General features: G+C 34.6%; 1 protein-coding gene across 1 annotated transcript in view; it reads right to left on the reverse strand.

Annotated features, from left to right (window-relative positions):
• The window catches only part of LOC138708681 (ras-specific guanine nucleotide-releasing factor 2-like), an 868,468-nt gene that overhangs the window by 233,175 nt on the left and 611,006 nt on the right, over positions 1 to 24,287 (reverse strand). Inside the window, exon 3 of the mRNA XM_069838768.1 lies at positions 72 to 178. Coding sequence (XP_069694869.1) covers positions 72 to 178 — 107 coding nt within the window. The remainder of the gene's footprint in view (positions 1 to 71; positions 179 to 24,287) is intronic.

Genomic DNA, 24,287 nt, shown 5'->3' on the forward strand with positions numbered 1-24,287 from the left:
AAGTTGTTCTGAGACATATCACAAATGATTCAGTTTTGCAATTTGTCATGCCACTGAATGACTCGACTCACCTGGCCTCTCTGATTGCCTCGATCCACGTCTTGCAGTCTGACTCATTGCTGGCCCGCAGCTCATACTGTCTCTGGTTCTCCCGACGGTACGAGATGGCGAAGCAGTGCTGAAACAAACAGAGGACCGTTACACACCCACCAGTTAATAAGAATTGTGTAAACTTAGCAAGCTATACAGTATATGTTTCATCTTTTGCAGCGTCTATGGTTGGACGCTAGCGCATTTGTCTTCCATTCAAGCAGCTGAGATTCTATCCCTGGCCAAATTGTAATAGAATTTGTGAAGGAAAAGGCAGACATCCCCTCGGGGTACTCCCGTTTCCCCTCTATCACTCCACCAACACTCTCCACCCCCCATCAATTCATCTATCATCTGCAATAGTAAAAACAGGCTGAGGTGAAGTCATATGTAGGGTTATCAACTTTCCCGTATTTTTCGGGAACTCCCGTATTTGAGATATATTTTTATGCATTCCACAGGCTCTCGTATTGATTTCCTAATCCCCTCGTATTTTTTATTAATCATAATTGCTGATTTTTAATGTAATCTAATCATCATCATCATCATCATTGGCGCTAAAACTCTTGATGGGCCTGGGCCTCCCTTAGTAATTGTCGCCATCCGTCTCTATCTTGTGTAGCAGTCTTCCAATTCTTGCACCCCAACTTTCTGGCATCCTCTTCCACTCCATCAATCCACAGCAAGTGCGGTCGACCTCGTCTTCTCTGACCTCCCGGATTTGTTATTACAATTTTTTTGCAAGGTTCACTTGGGTCCATGCGTACTACATGTCCTGTCCACCTCAATCTGCTTGTTTTAACTGTATTGATTATATTTGGCTCTCCTAGAAGTCTATATAATTCATAGTTGCATCTCCTCCTCCAGAGACCTTCCTCAAATATTGGGCCATAGATCCCTCGCAGAATCTTTCTTTCGAAAATCTCCAATCTTTTTTCATCGTTTTTGGAGACTGACCATGTTTCTGCCGCATAATATGTCAAAAATGGTCTCACTAATGTTTTGTAAAGAACAATTTTTACTTTCCTGGATAGAGCACGCGAACTAAAGTGATATTTCAAGCCGAAATATGCTCTGTTTGCTTTCATTAATCGATTAGAGATTTCTTTGGACATAGAGACCACTGATCCTAAATATGAAAAGTTGTCAACTTTCTCAAAATTATAATCTGATATCTGCAGGCTGTCTATCTTTTCAACTATCTTTCCATTATCTGCCAACATATATTTCGTTTTCCTCTCGTTGATGATGAGGCCTATTTCTTTTCAATCTAATAATAATACTCCCAAATATATTTAGATATAATCTGACATTAATACAAACAATTTAGTAGGTATCAATCGATACGATTATGTTGCAATGATCCTGTAATCTTTGATGTAACTATTTTCACGTATGATTTTAAGCATTTTTTTTAAGTTTGCACAGTAAGTTAAAAAAATGTTCTAAAGTATCCCTTTGACAAATCTAAGTAAGTTAAAAAAAACATGCATATTTTAAAATATTACTTTACTCAATATTGTAACATAAGCGATATTTGTATCATAATTAAATTGTTAGTTTTATATTACAAATAACTACTTACAAATGGCTTTTAGGGAACCCGGAGGTTCATTGCCGCCCTCAAATAAGCCCTCCATCAATCCCAATTAAACCAGTCCCTACATCATATCCCATCTCCTTCAAATCCAGTTTAATATTATCCTCCCATTTACGTCTCGGCCTACCCGACCTCCCAACTAACACTCTGCATTTCTGAATTCGCCCATACGTGCTATATACTCTGCCCATCTCAAACGTCTCGATTTGTTAATCATTATGTTAAGTGTAGAATGCAATGCGTGCAGTTCTGCGTTGTGTAATTTTCTCCATTTTCCTGTAACTTCATTCATCTTAGCCCCAAATATTTTCCTAAGCACATTATTCTCAGACACCCTTAACCTCTGTTCCTCTCTCAAAATGAGAGTCCAAGTTTCACAACCATACAGAACAACCGGTAATACTGAAACTGTCTTATAAATTATAACTTTCAGTTTTTTGACAGCAGACTAGATGATAAAAGCTTCTCAACCTAATAATAACAGACAATCCCCATGTTTATTCTGTGTTTAATTTCCTCCCGAGTGTCATTTATATTTGTTACTGTTGCTCCAAGATATTTGAAATTTTTCACCTTTTGAAAGGATGAACTTCCAATTTTTATATTTACATTTCGCACAATGTTCTCGCCACGAGACACAATCATATACTTTGTTTTTTCGGGGTTTACTTCCAAACCTATCTCATTACTTGCTCCAAGTAAAATTCCCATTTTTCTTCTAATAGTTTGTGGATTTTCTCTTAACATATTCACGTCATCCGCGTAGAAAAGCAGCTGATGTAACCCGTTCAATTCCAAATTCTCTCTGTTATCCTGGACTTTTCTAATTGTATATTCTAGAATCTAGAGCAAAGTTAAAAAGTAAAGGTGATAGTGCATCTCCCTGCTTTAGCCTGCAGTGAATTGGAAAAGCAAACGACAGAAACTGGCCTATACGGACTCTGCGTATGATTCACCGAGACACATTTTAATTAATTGAACTAGTTTGTTGGGAATACCAAATTCAATAAGAATATTATATGAAACTTCTCTCTTAGCCGAGTCAAATGTCTTTTTTAAATCTATGAATAACTGATGTACTCCCATTTTTTCTCGAATATGAAGTATAAAGTATACCATCAATGAATCCTGGTTTCACATCTAAAAATATCTGATGTAAAAATCAGTCGTGACCAAGTGTCCTGTATTTCTGTGATCAGTGATTGGTCATCTGATACTGATTTTTGCTGCTCATAATATAGGCAGGACTTGAGCTGTCGTTATCAAGCACGAATATTAACTTAAAGTACATTTTACAGGAAACCTAACTTCGACAATTTACTAGCTACAAATACTAAAACATAAAACGCTTCAAGACTTTTGGGAGACGACGCAAAAAAACTTCCATGCGATATCTCTTAGATAACTCTAGTAGGCTGTGAAAAATGAAGGCAGCATGCGCAATCCTTGACTATTTTCTACTTAATACGGTTAAGGGGAGAGGATGGTATTTTTTGGAGAAGAATGAGTAAATTATAAAAAAAGTCTTTAAAATACTCTTTGATATGTGTGGAATGCATAATATAATATTTTGTGGGTATTTGTGCCCTTATCGGATGTTGAGTCGCCATTTTTAAACTTCAAGCGTTATGGATTTTTAAATCACTCGCCCACTTTTATTGTTGTTTCCGGTAAATTAAATTTAAAAGAAATTTTTTCTTTAAAATGCCCTTTGATATGTGTGGAATGGATTGCATAACATTTTGTGGGTATTTGTGCCCTTATCGGATGTTGAGACGTCATTTTTAAACTTCTTGCGCTATGGATTTTTAAATCACACGCCTCCTTTTATCGGTTTCCAGTAACTTCATTTTTTTTGCTACATTGCCAGACAAAAATGGATATAATTTCTGAACTATTAAAGATACGTGCATGACATTTGGAACACACATTCTTTAGGCTATTAGGAAACTTTTCTCTATAACAGAATTTTGTTAATTGAATTCATTTTAAAAATACGTCCGTTTGTTCGCAAGAAAGGAAATCAGAAATTTGTTATTAAATTTTAATTGTTTATTTTACAAACGTAGGAACTAATATCAAAATTCTGTTACAGACAGTTTGTAGAACATGCTTTTGAAAATACATTGCAAAAACCTGTTTGAATCTATCTTTAAAAACGGTTTAGATATATCGGTTTTAGTACAATCCTGCATTGGGTATATTTTTTTTTCAAATTTGGGCCACCAAATATTTTTTTCAAAATGTTTTTATTTGGTCGAGTTGCCAAGCTATGAGCTCTCTACATACAAAAAATTAATATTTTACACCAAATAGGAAAAAAGTTAAAAAAAATACCATCCTCTCCCCTTAATATTTGTAGTAAAATATAGTTCTGGACAGCCCTAAGAATACGAGATAACTGTTCCAGTGAAATTTCCTGAAAAGCGAGATCCATATTCTTGTTCCAGGATCAGATATTTCAGCCCATCACATAAAACAAGGTACTCAGCATACCAACTCTTACAACAGCAGTGGTTTTACAGCGATACCACCATTCCCCGAAAGGGTAAAAATAAATTTAAACTCTAAAACAAAAGGCATTACCATACGCCTAAAGCCATCTTACGTTCAAGGCTGTAAACTCTCGTACTTCTTTTGTTTCCTAGCATAATGCTATATAGCTTGTCTGAAGTTGTCGGCACTGATATACGCGTTGCCTTGGTAACTCGTAGATACTAATGGCGGAAACTTAACTCTGGATGAGTTATAGCCACATTTGTGAAACCAGCACAGTCCATCTCTGCTATGACTTGCCAGCAAAACACGACTCCATGCGTCTCTCTCTATGCACGGCTAAGATTTCGGTCTCAAATTCTCAGCCATTGGGATTTCATGACAACGTAAATCAGTGCTAATTTCAGACTGTCCTCAGAATGGGAGTGGAACGGCGGGAAACTCTGTAACAAATGTGAGTTGTACCTGAAATCTTGATTTGCATAATACACGTTACTGTTCGTTAACAGAAAACCACAATTTAAGTCACACGGAGTTAGTGTGCACTCGAAGTTGGTTGCTTGACGGTTGTCAGCCCACTTTGAGGTCTGTGGATATAGAGGGAAAAATTGGATCGGTGTCGGTTAGAGTTCCCGAGTAGCTCAGTGGTAGAGCGTTGGTACGTTAAACCAAAGGTCTCGGGTTCGATACCCGGCTCCGGAACAATTTTTCCCTCGAAATTATTCAAATCAACTTTACAGGGAGTTGTACCTGAAATCTTGATTTGCATAATACACGTCACTGTTCGTTAACAGAAAACCACAATTTAAGTCACACGGAGTTAGTGTGCACTCGAAGTTGGTTGCTTGACGGTTGTCAGCCCACTTTGAGGTCTGTGGATATAGAGGGAAAAATTGGATCGGTGTCGGTTAGAGTTCCCGAGTAGCTCAGTGGTAGAGCGTTGGTACGTTAAACCAAAGGTCCCGGGTTCGATACCCGGCTCCGGAACAATTTTTCCCTCGAAATTATTCAAGAATCTTTTCTATAATAATGCTTAGTATTTTGATGTTTTATTATTATTATTATTATTATTATTATTATTATTATTATTATTATTATTATTATTTAAAAGAATAACTTCTGACTGTTTATTATTTGCAGACGATTTAAAATTTTCTCGTACAATCAAAAGTAATACTGACTGTCAATCACTTCAATGTGACATTAATTCAGTCGCTAAATGGTCGGAAGACAATGGTATGAAAATTGACGTATCCAAAACTAATGTAATAACCTTTCTTAGAAAGCTTCTTCACTGAAATTTAATTATTATCTAAATAATGTTCTAATTAACAGAACGGATTGCGTAAAAGATTTGGGAATATTCTTTGACAGTAAATTGTATTTTCACAGTCACGTTGATTACATTTACAATCACGCAATCAGAATGTTAGGAATAATACGATCAATAACTTAGCCTATTCTTTTTCCACGCCCGATTCTCTTTTAATGCTTTACTATACATTGGTGCGATCGAAACTCGAATATGCATCTGTAGTTTGGAACTCGATTATAACTACGGACTCGGCTAAATTAGAAAATATACAAAGAGAATTTATATCTTTATCTTCATTCAGATTTCTGCCCATTAATTCCGGGTACAGTTATGAGAGAAAATGTGAATATTTTAATTGTCAAAATCTATATGCTAGACGCCATGAGCTAGATTATCTGTTCCTTTGTAAAGTCCTCAAAGGTGATATATCCTGTGACTCTTTCTTAAACAATATTACCTTACGTATTCCAACAAAAGATATGAGAGCCCACAAACTTTTCTATAATAGAAATTCGAAATTTCTTTCACCAGTCTCCAGATGCATTAAAAATGCCAACATGCATGGCTGCGAATTCGATCCTTTCAATGTATAGACTTAGTTTGCTCTTGGCAACGATTTATCATTTATGTATTCTTTTAGGTATTATACAAAATTATCATTGTCTCATAGTATTCTTAGTTATGTATTTTAAAGTCATCCATTATTTATCCATTCATCATCATTATTGTAATTAATTGTAATTGTATTTAAGTGTAATAATTATTTTTGTATTATGTTTTTGTTATATTTTTGCTGAACTGTAATTGGCCACTGGCTGTTGTACAGCACATTAAATAAATAAATAAATAAATAAAAAAAAATAAATTATTATCATTATTATCATCATCTTTATAGTAAAATTATATAATAGATTATCTACAATTAACCTGCTAATTTTATTATTGTGTACCTGCAATTTTTCTATCTGTGTCTTACCACTTCGATCTTGAAGCAGGAGTATGAGATATTTTTTAGGTAATGTATGATTGTAATTATATATAACTAGTGGCTTGAGCAAGAAATGCTGTAAACGAAGTTCATTAGACGTTCAAATAAAATTTTCCAGATTTATGTTCAAAGAATACCAGACATTTTGGAAGTTATTTGCTTCCATAATAATGAAACATACTCCTTCTGAATGTTTTTTTATGCCAAATACTTTTTCTTGAACCTATCCACCTTAGTTTTTGAGTTTCAACGCGAAAACGCACGTAACACTGTCAGGACGATCAGAGGGTTTTTCATGTGGGAGTAAAGCAATAGCTATTTCAGGTTAATGTGGATTGTTGGCTTGTAGGCTTCTTATTTTATCAGTACGTAATACCTTTTGGTCTTTCCTTAGGAACTGTAATTTTTGCGCTCTCTCTCGAGCCAATACTGAAGAGAATGACGCATATAAATATCTACACCACACCGTCATTAAGTATATGAAAAAGACCCAACCCCACTTGATTAATAACAACAAAAATATTTGACTTTTATTAACAATATTATCTTACGTAAGTTTTGTAGCCGCCACTCAGTAAATTATAGAATATATCAAGACTTAATTTAAGATATTCTCTACATATACTTATACAACCCCAAAATGTTTCACTTTCATATCATTAATATAGGATTAATATGTATAATTAATGAAAAATAGTCACATCATGGCATTAACTATAATAATATTTCATTTCTAATGGTAATAATGTCATCAAACCACCCCCAGTTTTGAAGATTTTAATACCCAATACACAGCTGTACTCAGAAAATTGCACACCGCAAAATCGGACCTGTAAATTATTTTTAGTAATTCTTCAAGTTTTTAATAACCAATTGAATTTGAACTATATCAGCAATCCTGCAGGTCATGGCCTTCGTGTAATAGCCTATTGTTTATTGTAGTGTGTGTTTTGTTTTATTCTGAAATCCACATGGCAGACTTGATGCTGCCTTCTCTTCTCTGTAATGGAACATCAAGTCGGCCGTGGAAATGTAATAATTAGTTCTCAAAATTGACGAAAGGTGGATTTTGGAAAATAGGAAAATTATGTAGGAAAACTAACGCTTCACTGAAAGTTACTATTTTTTTTTAAATCCTTGGATGCCAAACTTCAAAATGAGGGGTCATTCATTAAAATCCATTCAGCCGTTTTCCCGTAATTTCCATTACCAGTTCGAATTATATATATATATATATATATATATATATATGCATATATATATACTGTGTGTACTATATACACACACGCTAAATGTAATGCAATTAATATAATATAATTTATTATATTTGGCTTTAAATGAAAATGTTGTGCATTAAATAAATAAATAAATAAGTACATAAATAAATAAATAAATAAATAAACAAACAAACTACTACTCTTTGGATCAGGAGTGCTGAAAACGTGTGGGGCCTACGTTTGCAAAAAAATGGCGAAATACGATTTACTTTCAGCATCGCAATAATTCTCCATTATTCCTTGTACAGGGACATCATTTTATTTTTACTAACATTTTTAATATTAACCTGTCTATACCTTTAGAAAACCGGAAACACCGCTTGCTCCCCCCGCCAAGACTGAAGTTCGATGATACTGGCGTAAAACACAAATCACTCTACTAGGTATAGGAAGGAAGAAAAGTAGTTCATCCATTTACGTAAACTAGGAAATATCGCGATTTTGAGTTTGATAATTTTCATTAGGTTTTTCTTTAATCAAAGTACAGTACTGTATTAAGAATAAGTGTTTTTACTCACGAAGTGAGTTATCCATGCGAACGTATTCATTATGCAGTGTATATTATACTGTCTACAGCACATTAGCGTACAATATAGAGAAAGAAGTTAAATTGAAAAATAATCATAATATGAATATTTAAACACAATTTTGAAAATGGTGGCCGTTCATTTCGATAGCCTACAGGCTTCAGTTCTTTTGTGCATATTATCGCACTATAGACTATTGCATCTAATTCCAATTGCCAGTTTCGTCCTTCGTACTAGTAACTCATGTTGAAATAATTCTGTACTTACTCTACGTACTGTAAATTCAATCTTCACTTCTGCCCGACCCGAAAATATAAAATTACTCAGACATGCTTTCTACTGTCCGTCCAAGTGGTTATGCCGCAGGATTGTAGAAAGAGAGGAAATCACGTGACACTTAACGAGGCCCCTTTATTTAAGTTAAATTAAACAGCTGTATAATATTACGTAAACTTCCAATTTCTAAGAGAAATTAATGTTTTCAGAAAAGAGCTAAGACAGCCCAGCTATTATAGAGGGGCGAGCAGAAGCAGGTGGGGGAAATCGGGATGCGACGTAGGCAAACGGACAGTACCTGTGCGAAAATATAATTCAATATTGAAAGCGCTTTCGTCACTGGAAAACGCGAACATATTTCTGGAACGTACTATACTCAGTAACTCAGTACTGCTTACTATCTGCGGTCTTGGTTCTGTGTGGAGTTGGAACTTCCTTAGTAGAAGGGGTGGGAGTGAAGTACATTCAAAAACTCAGGTACAATAAAAATTGAAGTAAAAGTAAAATGATGTCCCTGTATAATAAGATAATAAAAGAGGATGATATTAAACATATGAAGAAGAACAATGATCATTTTTAAACTTATCAGCTGTTTCATGTCAGCTATGCCTGTTATTTATCTATAGTCATTGTGGCCATCTGCGCATCTGCATATGAATAACTGAAATAGAGAAGTTGCGTGTTAGAAGTTAACATGGGTTTGTAGGAAAACTTACCTATCCATTCCCTTTTAATGAAGCAGGTAAATATTTAACCAGCAATCCGTTCTGGAAACAAATGAAGTTGTACCGGCATGATGTTGACTGTACGTACAAACGCCAGCAATCAAGTGATGTCATTTGCGATAACACAAAAACTACGGACAGTTCTCGGAAACGTATCAAAGCGATTAGACGGAGATGTTCACAAGTATATGGGAGCTGTGTTTTCCATGGTCGGAGAACTGTGTATATGCCGCTTATTTCACAGTCACAGTATTCTGACCTGAAATGACGATTCACTGGGACTCAAATTCTATCACATTCGAAATTTCATAAACGAGATAACAGAGAAACACCTAGAATAAATGATATAACACAGAATGAAATATTTTGTATAAAAGCAAACTATATTTAAATATTATATATTTATTAATTTGTCGTACAGAATAATATCTATAATATTGACAATTAATATTTGAGGAGAAAAACTCGCTCCGGCGCCGGGGATCGAACCCGGGTCCTTGGTTCTACGTACCAAGCGCTCTGACCACTGAGCTACGCCGAATTCAATCCACAGCGCCGGATCGAAACTTCCCCCTTCAATGTTTCCCTTTGTCGACATATATGCCTAATTTGGCGTCACGCCACAAAGGGAAACATTGAAGGAGGAAGCTTCGATCCGGTGCTGTGGATTGAATTCGGCGTAGCTCAGTGGTCAGAGCGCTTGGTACGTAGAACCAAGGACCCGGGTTCGATCCCCGGCGTCGGAGCGAGTTTTTCTCCTCAAATATTAAACTATATTTAGGTTGGCAAATAGGAACCAGGGACCTAGAAATACGATTGTGATAGAATTGAAAGCACAATTGCGCACTATATCAGGTGGAAATTTACACTATGATAGCGCAATGTTCAGGACTATCAGCCTGATATCGCACTCGGCGAAGATTCTCTTGCGAATACTGAATCGGCGTTTATATTCTAAGATGGAAGAACTGTTGGAAGTAGAGCAGTTTGGCTTCAAGAAGGAAAAATGTGCGAGAAATGAAACTGGACTGCTACGAACAATCGACGGAAGATAGCTAGAGAAGAATAAAGATCTGTATGTAGTATTTGCGGATTTAGAAAAGGCTTTTGGCAGAGTGGACTGGAATAAACTAAAGGGGTATCCTAAAGAAAATTGGCGTGGATTGGAAAGAGAGGAGGATGTTCAGTAATCTTTATATGAAACAACGAGTCAAAGTCAGGATAGGAGAAGAAATATCAGAAGGAAGTGAAATAGAGAGAGGAGTACGACAAGGATGCCCTTTATCACCTACCCTGTTCAACATCTACTTGGAGGATTTAGTGAAGAACTGTTTTCAGAACATGGGAGGAGTGATAGTAGGAGGAAGAAGAATAAAGTGCATAAGATTTGCTGCTGATATGGCGTTGTTAGCAGAAGAGTAGATAATACTAAGGGATATGCTACTGGAGCGAAATGATAGATGTGAGCAGTATGGAATGAAGATAAAAGCAAATAAGACGAAGACCATGCAAGTAAAATAAGAAGGTAAACTTACGAATACTAAATGAGGTAGTAGAGAAGTGAACAGCTTCAAATACTTGGGGTATACTATACGCAGTAACATGAGCTACTGCCAGGAAGTCAAAAGAAGGTTAGCAATGGTAAAAGAAGCTTTTAATAGAAAAAGAAGCATCTTCTGCGGACCTCTGGAAAAATAATTAATATGAGTATGTATTGGACCGGTGCCCACCGTGATGAATTTGAGGAATTACCGGTACTGTACGTAGCGAAATCTTGTTTCTAAAACCAACTTTAATGACTTAGGGGGATCCTCGTGCTAACCACACGATACCTACGTCCTGGTTGGATGATCGTTCATATGAAGTTTCGAATTAGCATTCATTCCGGTGGCAAGATGAAGTTACAGCGCGGGACCCTGGAAAGAGGCAGTGCTATTCTGATATTCTGGAAGAAGGTCTTTGTGAACTCCTAGTAACTTGATGCGCAAGGGATTTGTAAACTCCTAAAAAGCATACATGAATAATAAACGTAAATGTAAGATACGAGCTTTCAGTAAGAAAATGAGATTGTGATTTTCGGTGAATTAGACTACGACATGAACAAAACTTACCATCAACAGGTAAGTACTAAGAAATAGCTTGAAAAGAAAATTAACACAAGATTAAACTGGCTCTCACACTTAATAACTGAAAACTTCAAAGGAGATAAAATTAAGATCAGTTAAAGTTCTTTAATCAGAAGCAATGTGTATGTATTATCTTAGAGAAAAAATGACAGGCTGGTCGCCTTCCTAAGACTTTGGTTCATTTTGTGGAAGCTTTGGTTCACACATGGACAAATTTCTTATGCAAGAATCTGCTCCGTTTTTCCTTTGTTTTATTTGTTTTTTAATTTTTCTGTTTGTTCATACATCAAGTATTAGAAATAATCTATAACAAAGATATATTCACATGGTAAATTAAATGCATAATAAACATCCTTTCTCTAGTCGTGTGAAATGTCTCTATTTTTGGTGTGTAATATTTATTTTTTTATGTTAGGTAGTATGTAACCGGTGTCAAACAAGGATGGCCTCTCTCACCCCTCTTATTCAATATTTATATGAACAGAATTGTACTTGAATTTAGAAACTCAAGCCATGGTCATATATCTATAAATCGAAATTAGTGTCTCGACGTACTGACTTTTGCAGATGATTTGGTTTTGCTAGCCACTTCAGAGGATGATTTACAACGATCAGTCTACAGTTTAAAATTAATAGCTGATAAATATCGCATGGAAATATCCACGAAAAAAAAACAAACAAAAATAATGGCATTCTGCTGCAAAGAACCTGAACGAAGCAAAATTTGTATAAATGGTAATATTTTAGAAAGGGATAATGAATTCCATTATCTTGGTTTCAAGCTTTCCTTTCCACCTCATCTAGATATCTCACAAAAAAATTTAAATTCAATAAATCTGCAGGCATTATCAACGTTATAATGAAACCTTCTTTAGTCCAGAAACATGCCCGCACTCGTCTGTACAAGACCTTAGCACAGCGATGTCAGACAGGGACTAAACGGAGCGGAGCGCTCCACAAGACTGGTTGCGTGCTCCGGTGTTTCCACAGACATAAGCAAGTTCAAGCTCCGATCTAGCTCCACAACCGGCATTGGAGCTTACAACTCTGACACTACTGCGGCTTAGCAAGACCTGTCCTCTGTTATGCCAGCGAAGTTTGGACCTTACAAAAAAGCGATGAAAACATAATTACTGCCAGTGAAATGAAGTTTATGCGCCGAACAGCGGGATACACTAAATGGGATCATAAAAGAAATGAAGACATCCTACAAGAACTGGGAATGGAACCTGTACTGCAGTATATTCATCAATATCAAGACAACTGGCTTCACTATGTCAAGCGTAATATCGAATTTACATAATCGTTACTGACATACATATTAATATGCATAGCCATGGATGGGCAACTCGTGCTCCCAAAGTGCTAAAAACCTTGAAAGAGAGAAAGACAGACCACAGTCTACTATATACAGTCGCGAAGCTTGAGGTGTTTTTTTGCAAATCTCGTGATAAAGCGCTCCAAGCGATTAGCAACTAGAAACAAAAGACTGTCCATGGTCGACTTTGGACTGTGTCGTATTTCTATCGAGTGCTAGCTCGTTGCGTATTTCACATTGATGCTTGTGAAATGTTCGTTATTGGTTATAATGAAAATTTTAAAGGCTAAAATATAATAATTGCAATAATAATATGGAACAAGGAGGAGACGTTTGTAGTGTTATAAATTGTTATTATTTTTATGTGTTATTTTACTAAAGACGTAGAAAAATTAAGTTTGTTTAATGAAATTTATTGATCACGTTTTATTTTCAATTCTGGTGGGATTATTATTGCTTAGGCCTACTTTTTCTTCAAAGGATATGTTTAATTATAGCTGTTAATTTTGTTGTTATTTTTATTTGTTGAGACGTAGAAAAAGTCTGTTACAATAAAATTTATTGATCACGTTTTATTTCCAATTCTGGTGTGATTATTATTGCTTAACCTCATCCCACTTTGTTAACTACGTAAGCCTACACTACAAGCACCGGTACACGTAAGTTACTCCATTAATTCATATTTCCATTATTATTGTTGTAAAGAGAAATGCAAATTAATATTTATTGGTTTCATAGTTAATTATCGCTATAATCTTGAACGAGTGAAGCTATTATAGTAAATTACAGTTCGTTTTGCACAAACAAAAATTATATTAACTTATTTCTTGCAGGTATCTTCGAGTTTATGGTGGAATTTAATATACTTCATTAAAATAATAAATTAACTTTATGCATTTAATATTTCAATAATGGAAGGAAGGTGTTAATTTTTCCAAAAGAACACGACAACGAAAGTATAACATATTTTGTCGGCTGCTAGGAGAGAGATCTGCGATGATGAGGCGATAGTAGCGATCCTAGTGGTGGGCAACTACCCGTGTTTGCATTTTTACTACATATTGAGCTTCGCGACTGTATATAGTAGACTGTGGACAGACGGAACCAGTCGCAGCAGTTACAAGTTGTTTGTAGTTTCGCTGCAAAAGCCACGGTGCGCTCTGGCGGCTCGTGCAGGTGGTCGTGATATCTATTCCGTGATTTCAATTTCAGAATGACGCATGGTACAATAAATTATATTATTTCCTAGCTTTGTAAATTAGTTTAGTACTGGAAACACAAACTGGATACAACCTTTTCAAGATACCTACAACAAATATAGCTGCAACACTTATTTATTATTACACTATTTGGTAATATCTCTTATTATATATCTTATTTCAAACGTAGAACGCCATAATTTACAAGTCTTTATACATTAAAGAGTACTCCTCTGTTCTCAGAAAGGTAATAGTCTGTATTCGCAAACAATAACAAATTCAAGGAAGTATTTTTCACATGTCACGGCAGATGAAATAAGCTTACTTCTGAGCTCTTTCTTTACTTTGAGAGCTTTTACACTTCTTTCTTGTATTAAACTCTGCCTCAAGCACATACAGTATAGATGGAAGCAAAGAGTATATGTGGAAATTCTGACTTAGGCAGCATTACGAACAGTTCGATTCCTGATTTTGCTGGAATCTGAGTGGCGTGCTATTCTGTAGATTTATTAATTCAATCTATAAATTTTCAGGATTTTCTATCGGCGTAAGCCAAAAAGATTTCAGAAAAATTTCGATTCCTTGTCAATTGTCACTGTTTCTCCAAGCTTAGCAGTGAATTCTGCTGTAGGTCTTGAAGTAGGGTCTTATATTTGATAAGAAGATTTTCTTATCACTCTTCAAGATAGTTTATAGTCAAAGAAAGTGAAGTTGTGTATGTTCTACATGATACTACCACATTTCAAATTTATCCATAAATGTTCTTAGCTAGTCGATTATATGTCGTGCAATTCTGTACTTGCACGCACAACGTGCTAATGATATTTGATATCAGTCTCACCGTGTTGATATCTCATTTTTACCTTTAGCTGTTCTAAAGCAGATGCAGACAGTATTTCTTTACTAAAACCTTCACTGTTTATTTGTAACATAAAATGTCATGCGTAAGAAAGTGTAATAGAATACAAGCTTTACCTCTCTTCTTAAATAAAAAATTCTCTTTTTACTCGTAACTTAAGGGAAATGATGTGGGAATTATACTGTTTTTCACTTAAAACGAGCCGCCACTTACTGCAGACGCGATTGAACTTGTATCTTGAAAGAACCGCACACTGACATTCCAGCTAGTACAGAGTCCGTTCTACCTGCATTGAGATTGTGTTGACACTTTGAGAGCACGAGTTGCTCACCCATGGGCATAGCCGTTTCCGTTATCGGTTTATTGCGAATAAAAAATCTTCACTTTCCCGTTCTCGTTCCCGGTTTATTGTGGACAAGCCTTAACCGTTACCATAAACGAAATTTCGTTTCAATGTACATGAACTTGAAAGAAATTAGGAGTAATAATTATATGAAATTGTGAATCATTGACATACAAATTGAATAAATGTCTCTGCAAGAATCTTTCCCCGAAATATTCACTTAAATTTATAAAAAAAAAAATCGTAGCGCATAGAGTATAATTTTTCGGCCTCTTGGATACCGTGTGATGTCCGGGCTCGTTTATTTTTCCAACTCCAGCTTACTATCTTTTGTTTCTGTGTCACGCTACGTGAATCAGGCTGTCCAGGTATTTAACGTTTCATATTTGCCGGTATGCTTGCAAAATGTGCTTCCAGCGATAAAATCTGAAACGAGGTCTGCTTCGTAATTCGATTGCTCTGATTAAAATTGGCTACACTGATCAATAAACAATTATTTCGACAGCTTCACAGATGAAAACAATCCCTACGTGAAAACAATTACCTGCACTTCATATTTATAAGCAATTATCCTTGTGCTGCTTGGCAATGGACATGTGACGAAGCCGTTTTAATTACATGCAGTTGGTACAACTGCCCACTCAAACAGATGAGTAATCACAAGCGGGAGAATGGCTTTGTAATAATCGCGTGAAACTGAGGGATCGGGTTCATTTCCGGATACTCTCGGGTCAATAAACGGTACAGTTCAAACTAGTACACTACAAGTATGTTGCATAAAAGCTATGCAAGTTTGTAAATTTCAGTAAACTTCGAAATCTTCGCCTGAAAATATTGCAGAATTTATTATTTTTAAATAAGTAAATACATTTATTGTTGAAGAGGTTTAGATTTAACCTTTTTCAAGTGTTGCGTAACTTTATAGAGGATGAAACATAAGTAATGTCTTTAATTTTATGGGGTTATTCTTTGAAATTTTAAAAGTAAAAGATTAAATACAATTTTGCTCGTTTTTGCCTCTTTTTCGAGATAAAAATTGCTTTATATTAAGCATTTCATAGCGTGTTTTGTGGATGTCACTGATTTAATTCCCAATTTGCTCAGTCAATTTAAGAGAGCAATGTATATTAATAAATGATTGAAAGAATTTCAGTTTTGTCCTTTCAATGTGCAGAAATTTTAGCAGAACAAATGTAACATTGTAAAATTCCTTTGCAGCACGAAAAGTTACATTTGTTCGGATAAAATTTCTGTACATTTAAAGGACAAAACTAAAATTCTAAATAATGAAAAATTTTAAATTTAAATTTATATATTCTTATTGTGTAGTAAACATACGACAAATTGTATTATATACTTAATTTTGAATTGTATTGTCATAGTTATGAAACAAAAGGTATGAATTCTTTAAAAATGTTTGAATCAAAATGCAACACTGCTACAGTATTTAATCATAGTAGTAATTTAGGCCCAATAATATATAACAAATTTATATTTAAATATCCTAATCTCGTCAATTATAGTTCTAGTGTTAAATTAAAAAAGTTATGAATGAATTTAATAAATAATGAAAATTTTTAAATTTATATATTTATATATTTATTTATATATGACATCATAATAACTGACCGAGATAAAAAAAACTGGTCTCATTCTTGACCCCACTGTAAGGTTCGAAATTAATGAAGATCAACCAAAGCAGGTACATGAAGAGAAACGCGCTATTTACCTTCCATGCTGTGATGATCTCAGTCTTAAATATAATATTCAAGATTAGAATGTCATTGGACTTATGCTTGGTGCGCGAGGAACAATTCCCAAATTTACATTGGAAATCCTCAGAAAATTAAGGGTTCCTGAAAAGACTCTTAAGACAATGCATCAACCATTTTAAAATCTTCATTGAACATCATCAATCATCATCTCTATTCATCTTTATACTATTCAATGTATATTATTTATTTTCAATAAATTTTTATCGTTTTGATAGCTACCAAATCTTGTCGCAGAATGTTCTTTTTTTAAATTTCATTATGTATTTTTTTAACATTAATTTACATTTTCTTTTTTGTTCATTTGAATTGATTAGGATGCCGATCATTTAAATCCAAGATTTGGACGGCTATCATTTCGATGTTATTCTCTCTCTCTCTCTATTGTCTAGTAAACATAAGACAAATTGTATTATATACTTCTTAATTTAAATTCAGGAATCCGCCCCTGAGCACGAGTTCTACTCTTTCAGGGATTGCTAAAATTTTATCTGTTTATATTATATTTTATATTACAGTTATTATCAGAATGAATGAATGAATAAATAAATAAATAAATAAATAAATAAATAAATAAATAAATAAACAATAATAATAATTGTTCAAAATTTAGCCTACCTTCCTTTCTAAACATATTACTTCCGCTTGGGTGAAACAATGAAGCATGGTTTAAAAATGTTTAATTAAAAGAAAGAAAGGAGTTTCAATATGTGTATTACTTCGAAATGCTGACATTGTGATAAGAAAACTAATGTTATAATAGAAACTATTACAACATCAAGTAGGCCTAAGGCTATATATTTTAAGTAAATTTTTGACAAACTAGTTAAATGTTTCTACTTAAATAGTTAATTTCAAATTGAAGTCCAATGTCTCTAATTTAGGAATGTATACCGCTGTGTACCGCTGGTAGCCTAAGCATTGCGTTGCGTATCTGCAGTGCGATTCCCCTATTACTAGTCTGTTGCAGCACATTCTTTCTAATATAATTCGCGTCTTTTTTCATTAACTCTCCATTCTCTTCTTTCCCACGAAGAGTCTTGCCGTCAATCCTTATTACAACTTTCTACTCATATGTTCAGAGGGCTTGTTTGTTTAGTTGTGTCTAACCTCCAACATGCAACACGGCTAGTCACATTTCAGGTCACGGTGTTGTTAAAAGCGCGCATTTGTCACAATTTCGGAATGACCTTCCCTCACAACAACGCTACTTATCCTGTACTTCCCATAATGCTCTGGTCTCCCGCAAAAACTCTCCAATCTCATTCGAACATCACAACAATGATAGGTGCGGTAATGTAGGGCGCGCTGCGGTCACGTGATTCGTGTTGTCAGTCACGCTATTGGCAGCTGCCACTATTACGTCATCAATGTTGCACTTCAGTTTTTTGTACCTTCGCGTTGACAGATATATTATCTCGATGGTATCATATTCTGTTCGTTTTTACTTTTTCATAATAATAATAATAATAATAATAATAATAATAATAATAATCATCATCATCATCTTTATGGTGGCCCGTTCTTCAACATTCCTGGAATTAAAAGATAGATAGATAGATAGATAGATAGATAGATAGATAGATAGATAGATAGATAGATAGATAGATAGATAGATAGATAGATAGATAGATAGATAGATAGATAGATAGATAGATGGGGAGATAGATAGATGGGGAGATAGATAGATGGGGAGATAGATAGATAGATAGATAGATAGATAGATAGATAGATAGATAGATAGATAGATAGATAGATAGATAGATAGATAGATAGATAGATAGATAGATAGATAGATGGGGAGATAGATAGACAGACAGACAGACAGACAGACAGATAGATAGATAGCTAGATAGATAGATAGATAGATAGATAGATAGACAGACAGGTAGGTAGGTAGATAGTTAGATAGATAGATAGATAGATAGATAGATAGATAGATAGATAGATAGATAGATAGATAGATAGATAGATAGATGAATGGGGAGATAGACAGATAGACAGACAGACAGATAGATAGATAGATAGATAGATAGATAGATAGATAGATAGATAGATAGATAGATAGATAGATAGATAGATAGATAGATAGATAGATATAGATGGATGAATTTAATGTCATTCAGCGATTTACAGCCATAGGCAACGTCAGAGTATATAATACATGGTTACTACAATATGAATAAATGTAAGAATAAAATAAAAAATAAATATACGATCACCAGATAATCATAAAAGCAGGTTAAAAGTTTTAAAAGAAATAGTATAAAATCAGGTTAAAATGTACAGATTTGTCAATTACATGAGGTTAAAACAAATAGTATCTAAAAAGTAATATTGCTAAATTCATTGACACTGTAGATTGGATTTGCCATCAAAGTCCTTCTCACCATCCTTCTGAAAGCAAAATATGACGTGTTTCTTATATACAATGGTAAAGAGTTATAAAGTTTATAAGATATGGAAATAAAACTATTGCTTGTAGTACTATATTTGTACTTGGTGAAGTATATGTCAAGTCTGAAACGGATAGAATAAATTATGAATGGATGAACACGTAGGAAGATTATGCACATTACGCTTAACATACAGAAGGGAATCGAGAATAAACATTGACGGCTACGTAAGTATTCCTAGTTGTACAAAAAGTGGTTTACAATGAGTTCTAGATATTTTCTCATTGACAGGTCAATTGATCATTATTCAACAATATATGGTATTCTACTGGTAAAGCAAGTAGATTAAATAAGGTGTTTATTCAGGTATATTAATCCTTCAATATATTGTTTCAAAATTATATCTTGGACCATGATTTCACATCCATTTGATCTGGAATGTAAATATACATTTCGATGGCAACATATTATTCTATTTCTATAAAAAAATGCATTCTAATGTTTATATATGTGTAATTTTAAAACAGATAAATAAGCAGGTAATTTTATGATGATATATTTGTTCCAAAATTGGAGATCTATCCTTCGAAGAGGTGGAGAAATTTAAATATCTTGGAGCAATAGTAACACATATAGCTAAATGACACTCGGGAGGAAATTAAACGCAGAATAAATATGGGAAATGCCTGTTATTATTCCGTTGAGAAGCTTTTGTCATCTAGTCTGCTGTCAAAAAATCTGAAAGTTAGAATTTATAAAACAGTTATATTACCGGTTGTTCTGTATGCTTGTCAAACTTGGATTCTCACTTTGAGAGAGGAACAGAGATTAAGGGTGTTTGAGAATAAGTTTCTTAGGAAAATATTTGGGGCTAAGAGGGATGAAGTTACAGGAGAATGGAGAAAGTTACACAACGCAGAACTGCACGCATTGTATTCTTCACCTGACATAATTAGGAACATTAAATCCAGACGTTTGAGATGTGCAGGGCATGTAGCACGTATGGGCGAATCCAGAAATGCATATAGAGTGTTAGTTGGGAGACCGGAGGGAAAAGGCCTTTGGGAAGGCCAAGACGTAGATGGGAGGATAATATTAAAATGGATTTGAGGGAGATGGGCTATGATGATAGAGACTGGGTTAATCTTGCTCAGGGTAGGGACCGATGGCGGGCTTATGTGAGGGCGGCAATGAATCTGCGGGTTCCTTAAAAGTCATTTGTAAGTAAGTAAGTAATTAAGTAAGTGAGTAAGTAAGTAAGTGTATTTGTTCCAGCACGGATCACAATCGATTCTGAACTGCCTGCTCATACACAGTAGCTCAATGTGAGTTAGAACAAGACTAGAACTGATTCCGAACCGATACTGAACTCCCAGTTACCTGTTCCAACGTGCTTCGGAACGAGTGAAATTGGTTCTCGATTAAGAGCAGGAACTGGGAATTCTGAACTGGTGACGCATGCGCAGATGGCTTAATCTGAGGTTGAGGTTAAAATGGTTGGAGACTAGGCATGAGTCGCTTATGAATGATTTTCAAGATGGTAGATAAATGCAAATAAGACGAAGACTATGGTCATAGGAAGAAAAATAAAGAAGGTAAATTTTCGAATTCAAAATGAGGCAGTGGAACAAGTGGACAGCTTCAGATACTTGGGATGTACTATAAGCAGTAACATGAGCTGGTGCCTGGAAGTCAAAAGGAGGATAGCAATGACCAAGGAAGCTTTTAATAGGAAAAAAGAGCATTTTCTGCGGACCTCTGGAAGAGACTAGTGAAGTGCTTTGTATGGAGAGTGGCACTGTCTGAAGCAGAGGCATGGACATTACGACGAAGTGAAGAGAAACGAATAGAAGCATTTGAAATGTGGATATGGAGAAGAATGGAGCGTGAGAAGTGGACAGACAGAATAAGGAAATGTTGGAAAGAGTGGGTGATGAAAGAATGATGCTGAAACTGATCAGAAAGAGGAAAAGGAATTGACTGGGTCCCTGGCTGAGAAGAAATTGTCTACTGAAGAATGCATTGGAAGGAATAGTTTAATAGTTTAAATTATATGTCTAATAATAAAATGTATAGACAAGGTCAGTTAAATTACAAAGAGATTGTACAATCAAAAAATTCGTCAAGATTATAAAACGTATTTAAAATTAACCAACTAGAGGTGTAAATTTTGAGAGCAGCTCTGCTCAAATTAAGAATATGGGATGGAAATTTATTTGTAACCTTCAATGACATTTGACAAAAGTTTTTTGGAATTTAGCAAGTCTACATGTTATGATCAGGGAACGGATTTATATGGACTAAAAATATATGAAATATGTAAATATATATGTAGTTATTTTTACCAAAATATGGAATTAAATATGGATTTTTACCAAAATATGGAATTAAATATGGACTTAAAATTATAAAAAAATGACTATGTACGTTAAATATTGGTACATTTTAATCAAACTAAACAAAAAATATAATGGACGTACCTTATCTTCCAATGTAGTTTCAACAAAACACAATTTTTATTGTCTGTTACCATAACAATAGGTTACAAACATTTCTTTCAAGTGCTGAAAAGTGAATCTTCTTCTATTGTCTCTGAGGATAGATTTATAATGACTAAAAGAGCGTTCGACGTCACAAGAAGTAACTGGTACATAATTCAATTTCACAATGTCTGCTGGGGATAAGTCCAAGTTAATCTTCACTGTTGATTCACCACTCATCACAGCAACAACCTTTTGTAGTTCTTCATATCCAGGGTTTTTTGAAAGTACAGTGTCCACCTTAGCTCTTACTGCATCTGCAACTTTACCTCTACCACGATTCAGTTGTTCCACAGTACTATTTATAATTTCAAAACTTTCAGATAGTGAAAGGTGCCTATTTTGGAGACTTTTGAGCGTTTTTATGATGCATGAAAATGTATGCTGAATGTGAGCTAAGTCATTCTTCACTCTTATGTCACAGGTAACTGTTTTCGCAGTATCAATTGAGACTGCATCTTCAGAGTCCAATGCAAGGAGAACATTGTTAATAGAGTCTATATGTTCGGCATAATATTCAACTGCTTCTAGCCATGTACCCCATCTAGTTAAAATTGGCTTTGGTGGCAATGGAATTTCAGGGTACATTTCTTTCAACACGTTAACTCTACTGGGAGCTTTGAGAAATACTTTTTTCACTGATGAAATCAACAAATCTACTTTAGGGAAATTGTCTCTGACCACTTCTGCCACACGATGAAATGCATGCGCCACACAAGTAAAATGAGTCAATTTAGGATATACAACAGATAATGCTTGTCCAGCTTTGACCATATAAGGGGCAGCATCGCTAATAAAGAATAACACATTATCGTACATAATACCCTTTGGCCACAGGATACCCATAGCTTCGTTGAACAGTTTAACTATAGTTTTGTTATTGCACTTTTCTAGAACATCACAATGTAAAAGAATTCGTTCAGAATATTGTTCACTTAACAAACCGATAACTACATTACCAACAAGTCTACCTTCTTTGTCGGGAGTCTCATCAATGGAAACCCAAATTGAACTATCTTTAATTTCATCTCTTATCTTCTGTATTGTCTCATCGTAGATGGATGGAGCATACGTCTTCCTAAGTGTTGACTCATCCGGGATTGTATGTTGAGTATATTTTTCAAGGAATTCCCTGAAGACCTTATTCTTTAGTTTGTAGAGAGGAATATCAGCAGAGATGAGAGAACGGCACAGGTCGATGTTAAACTCAGATCTTACATTCGATGTTGTTGGTTGTGTTAAAAACAATTGTCTCTGCTTGGAATTTAGTTGTTTGTTGGCCTGATGTTTACTAGTTGTAATGTGTTGTTGCACCAGGAACTTTTGTGTAGATGATACTGCACACTGACACAAATTACAAAATAATATTTTATTGTCAGTTGATAAACCATCTTCTTTAAATTCTGAAATGTAACTTGTTAGTTTTGATTTTAAATTGACTGAATGACGTACTTTTGGCATATTTACCGTCTTTATAGTATGATTTACAAAACTGAACCTATGTGTACTCTGACTGGCATTTAACTGTTGAGCTGCACAACTGAAGTCTGTTAAAAATTTTAAATTAAATTAATACAGTTTTGTAACTTACTTTCCCATTGTTGATAGGACTGCTAATTTTCAAATAACTCTGATGTTAAAGGGATTACTGAACATGTGTTTAAATCTCTATTGTTGAAATGTATTTTTAAAAGTTAATGGAATTTTGTTTTGTTTTATTGTTAAACCTAATATAATATGGACTGTTTTATATGAAATATGGAAAATATATGGAAATTAACGAAAATATGTACTAAACTCTAAAATATGGAAAAATATGGAAAATAAAAGTAGGATTTTTCAACCCTACACATTGTGAAACATAAAGATAATGCAAAATATAAATTATATTAGCTTTATAAGTAAATATGTATTTACATATAAATCCTTTCCCTGGTTATGATATTAAAATAATTTCCTTGTCTTGTGTCATAGGAATGAATATCATTTCTTAATGTTAAAGTTAATGGTGAATGGAAGAAAAGTTCGGGGCAGAAGAAGACATCAGATGATAGAGACATTAAGGTAATTACATGGATCATATGAGGAGACAAAGAGGAAGGCAGAAAATAGGAAAGAGTGGAGAAAGCTGGGTTTGTAGTGAAAGACCTGCCCTTGGGCAGAACACTGAATGAATGAGTGATATATTTTAATGACGAATGAAGTTCAGAAGATGAATATAATTTTAATATGAGAAGAAACTCCGAAGATCGTGAAATGACGGTTGAAGAACGTTCCAACAATGTAAAATCCCAAACTGTAGTTCCGTCGCTCTAATTTCCGGCAGCCAATCACGTTGCAGGTCGGCTACATTTAAACGTGTGCGTCTTGTGATTCGCTGGTGATGATGTAATTCACTTCCTAAGGCTCGATAAATACTTAATATAATCGCCTGCCATTT

This window comes from Periplaneta americana, chromosome 11 (genome assembly GCF_040183065.1).
Source record: "Periplaneta americana isolate PAMFEO1 chromosome 11, P.americana_PAMFEO1_priV1, whole genome shotgun sequence".
Taxonomy (NCBI): Eukaryota; Metazoa; Arthropoda; class Insecta; order Blattodea; family Blattidae; genus Periplaneta; species Periplaneta americana.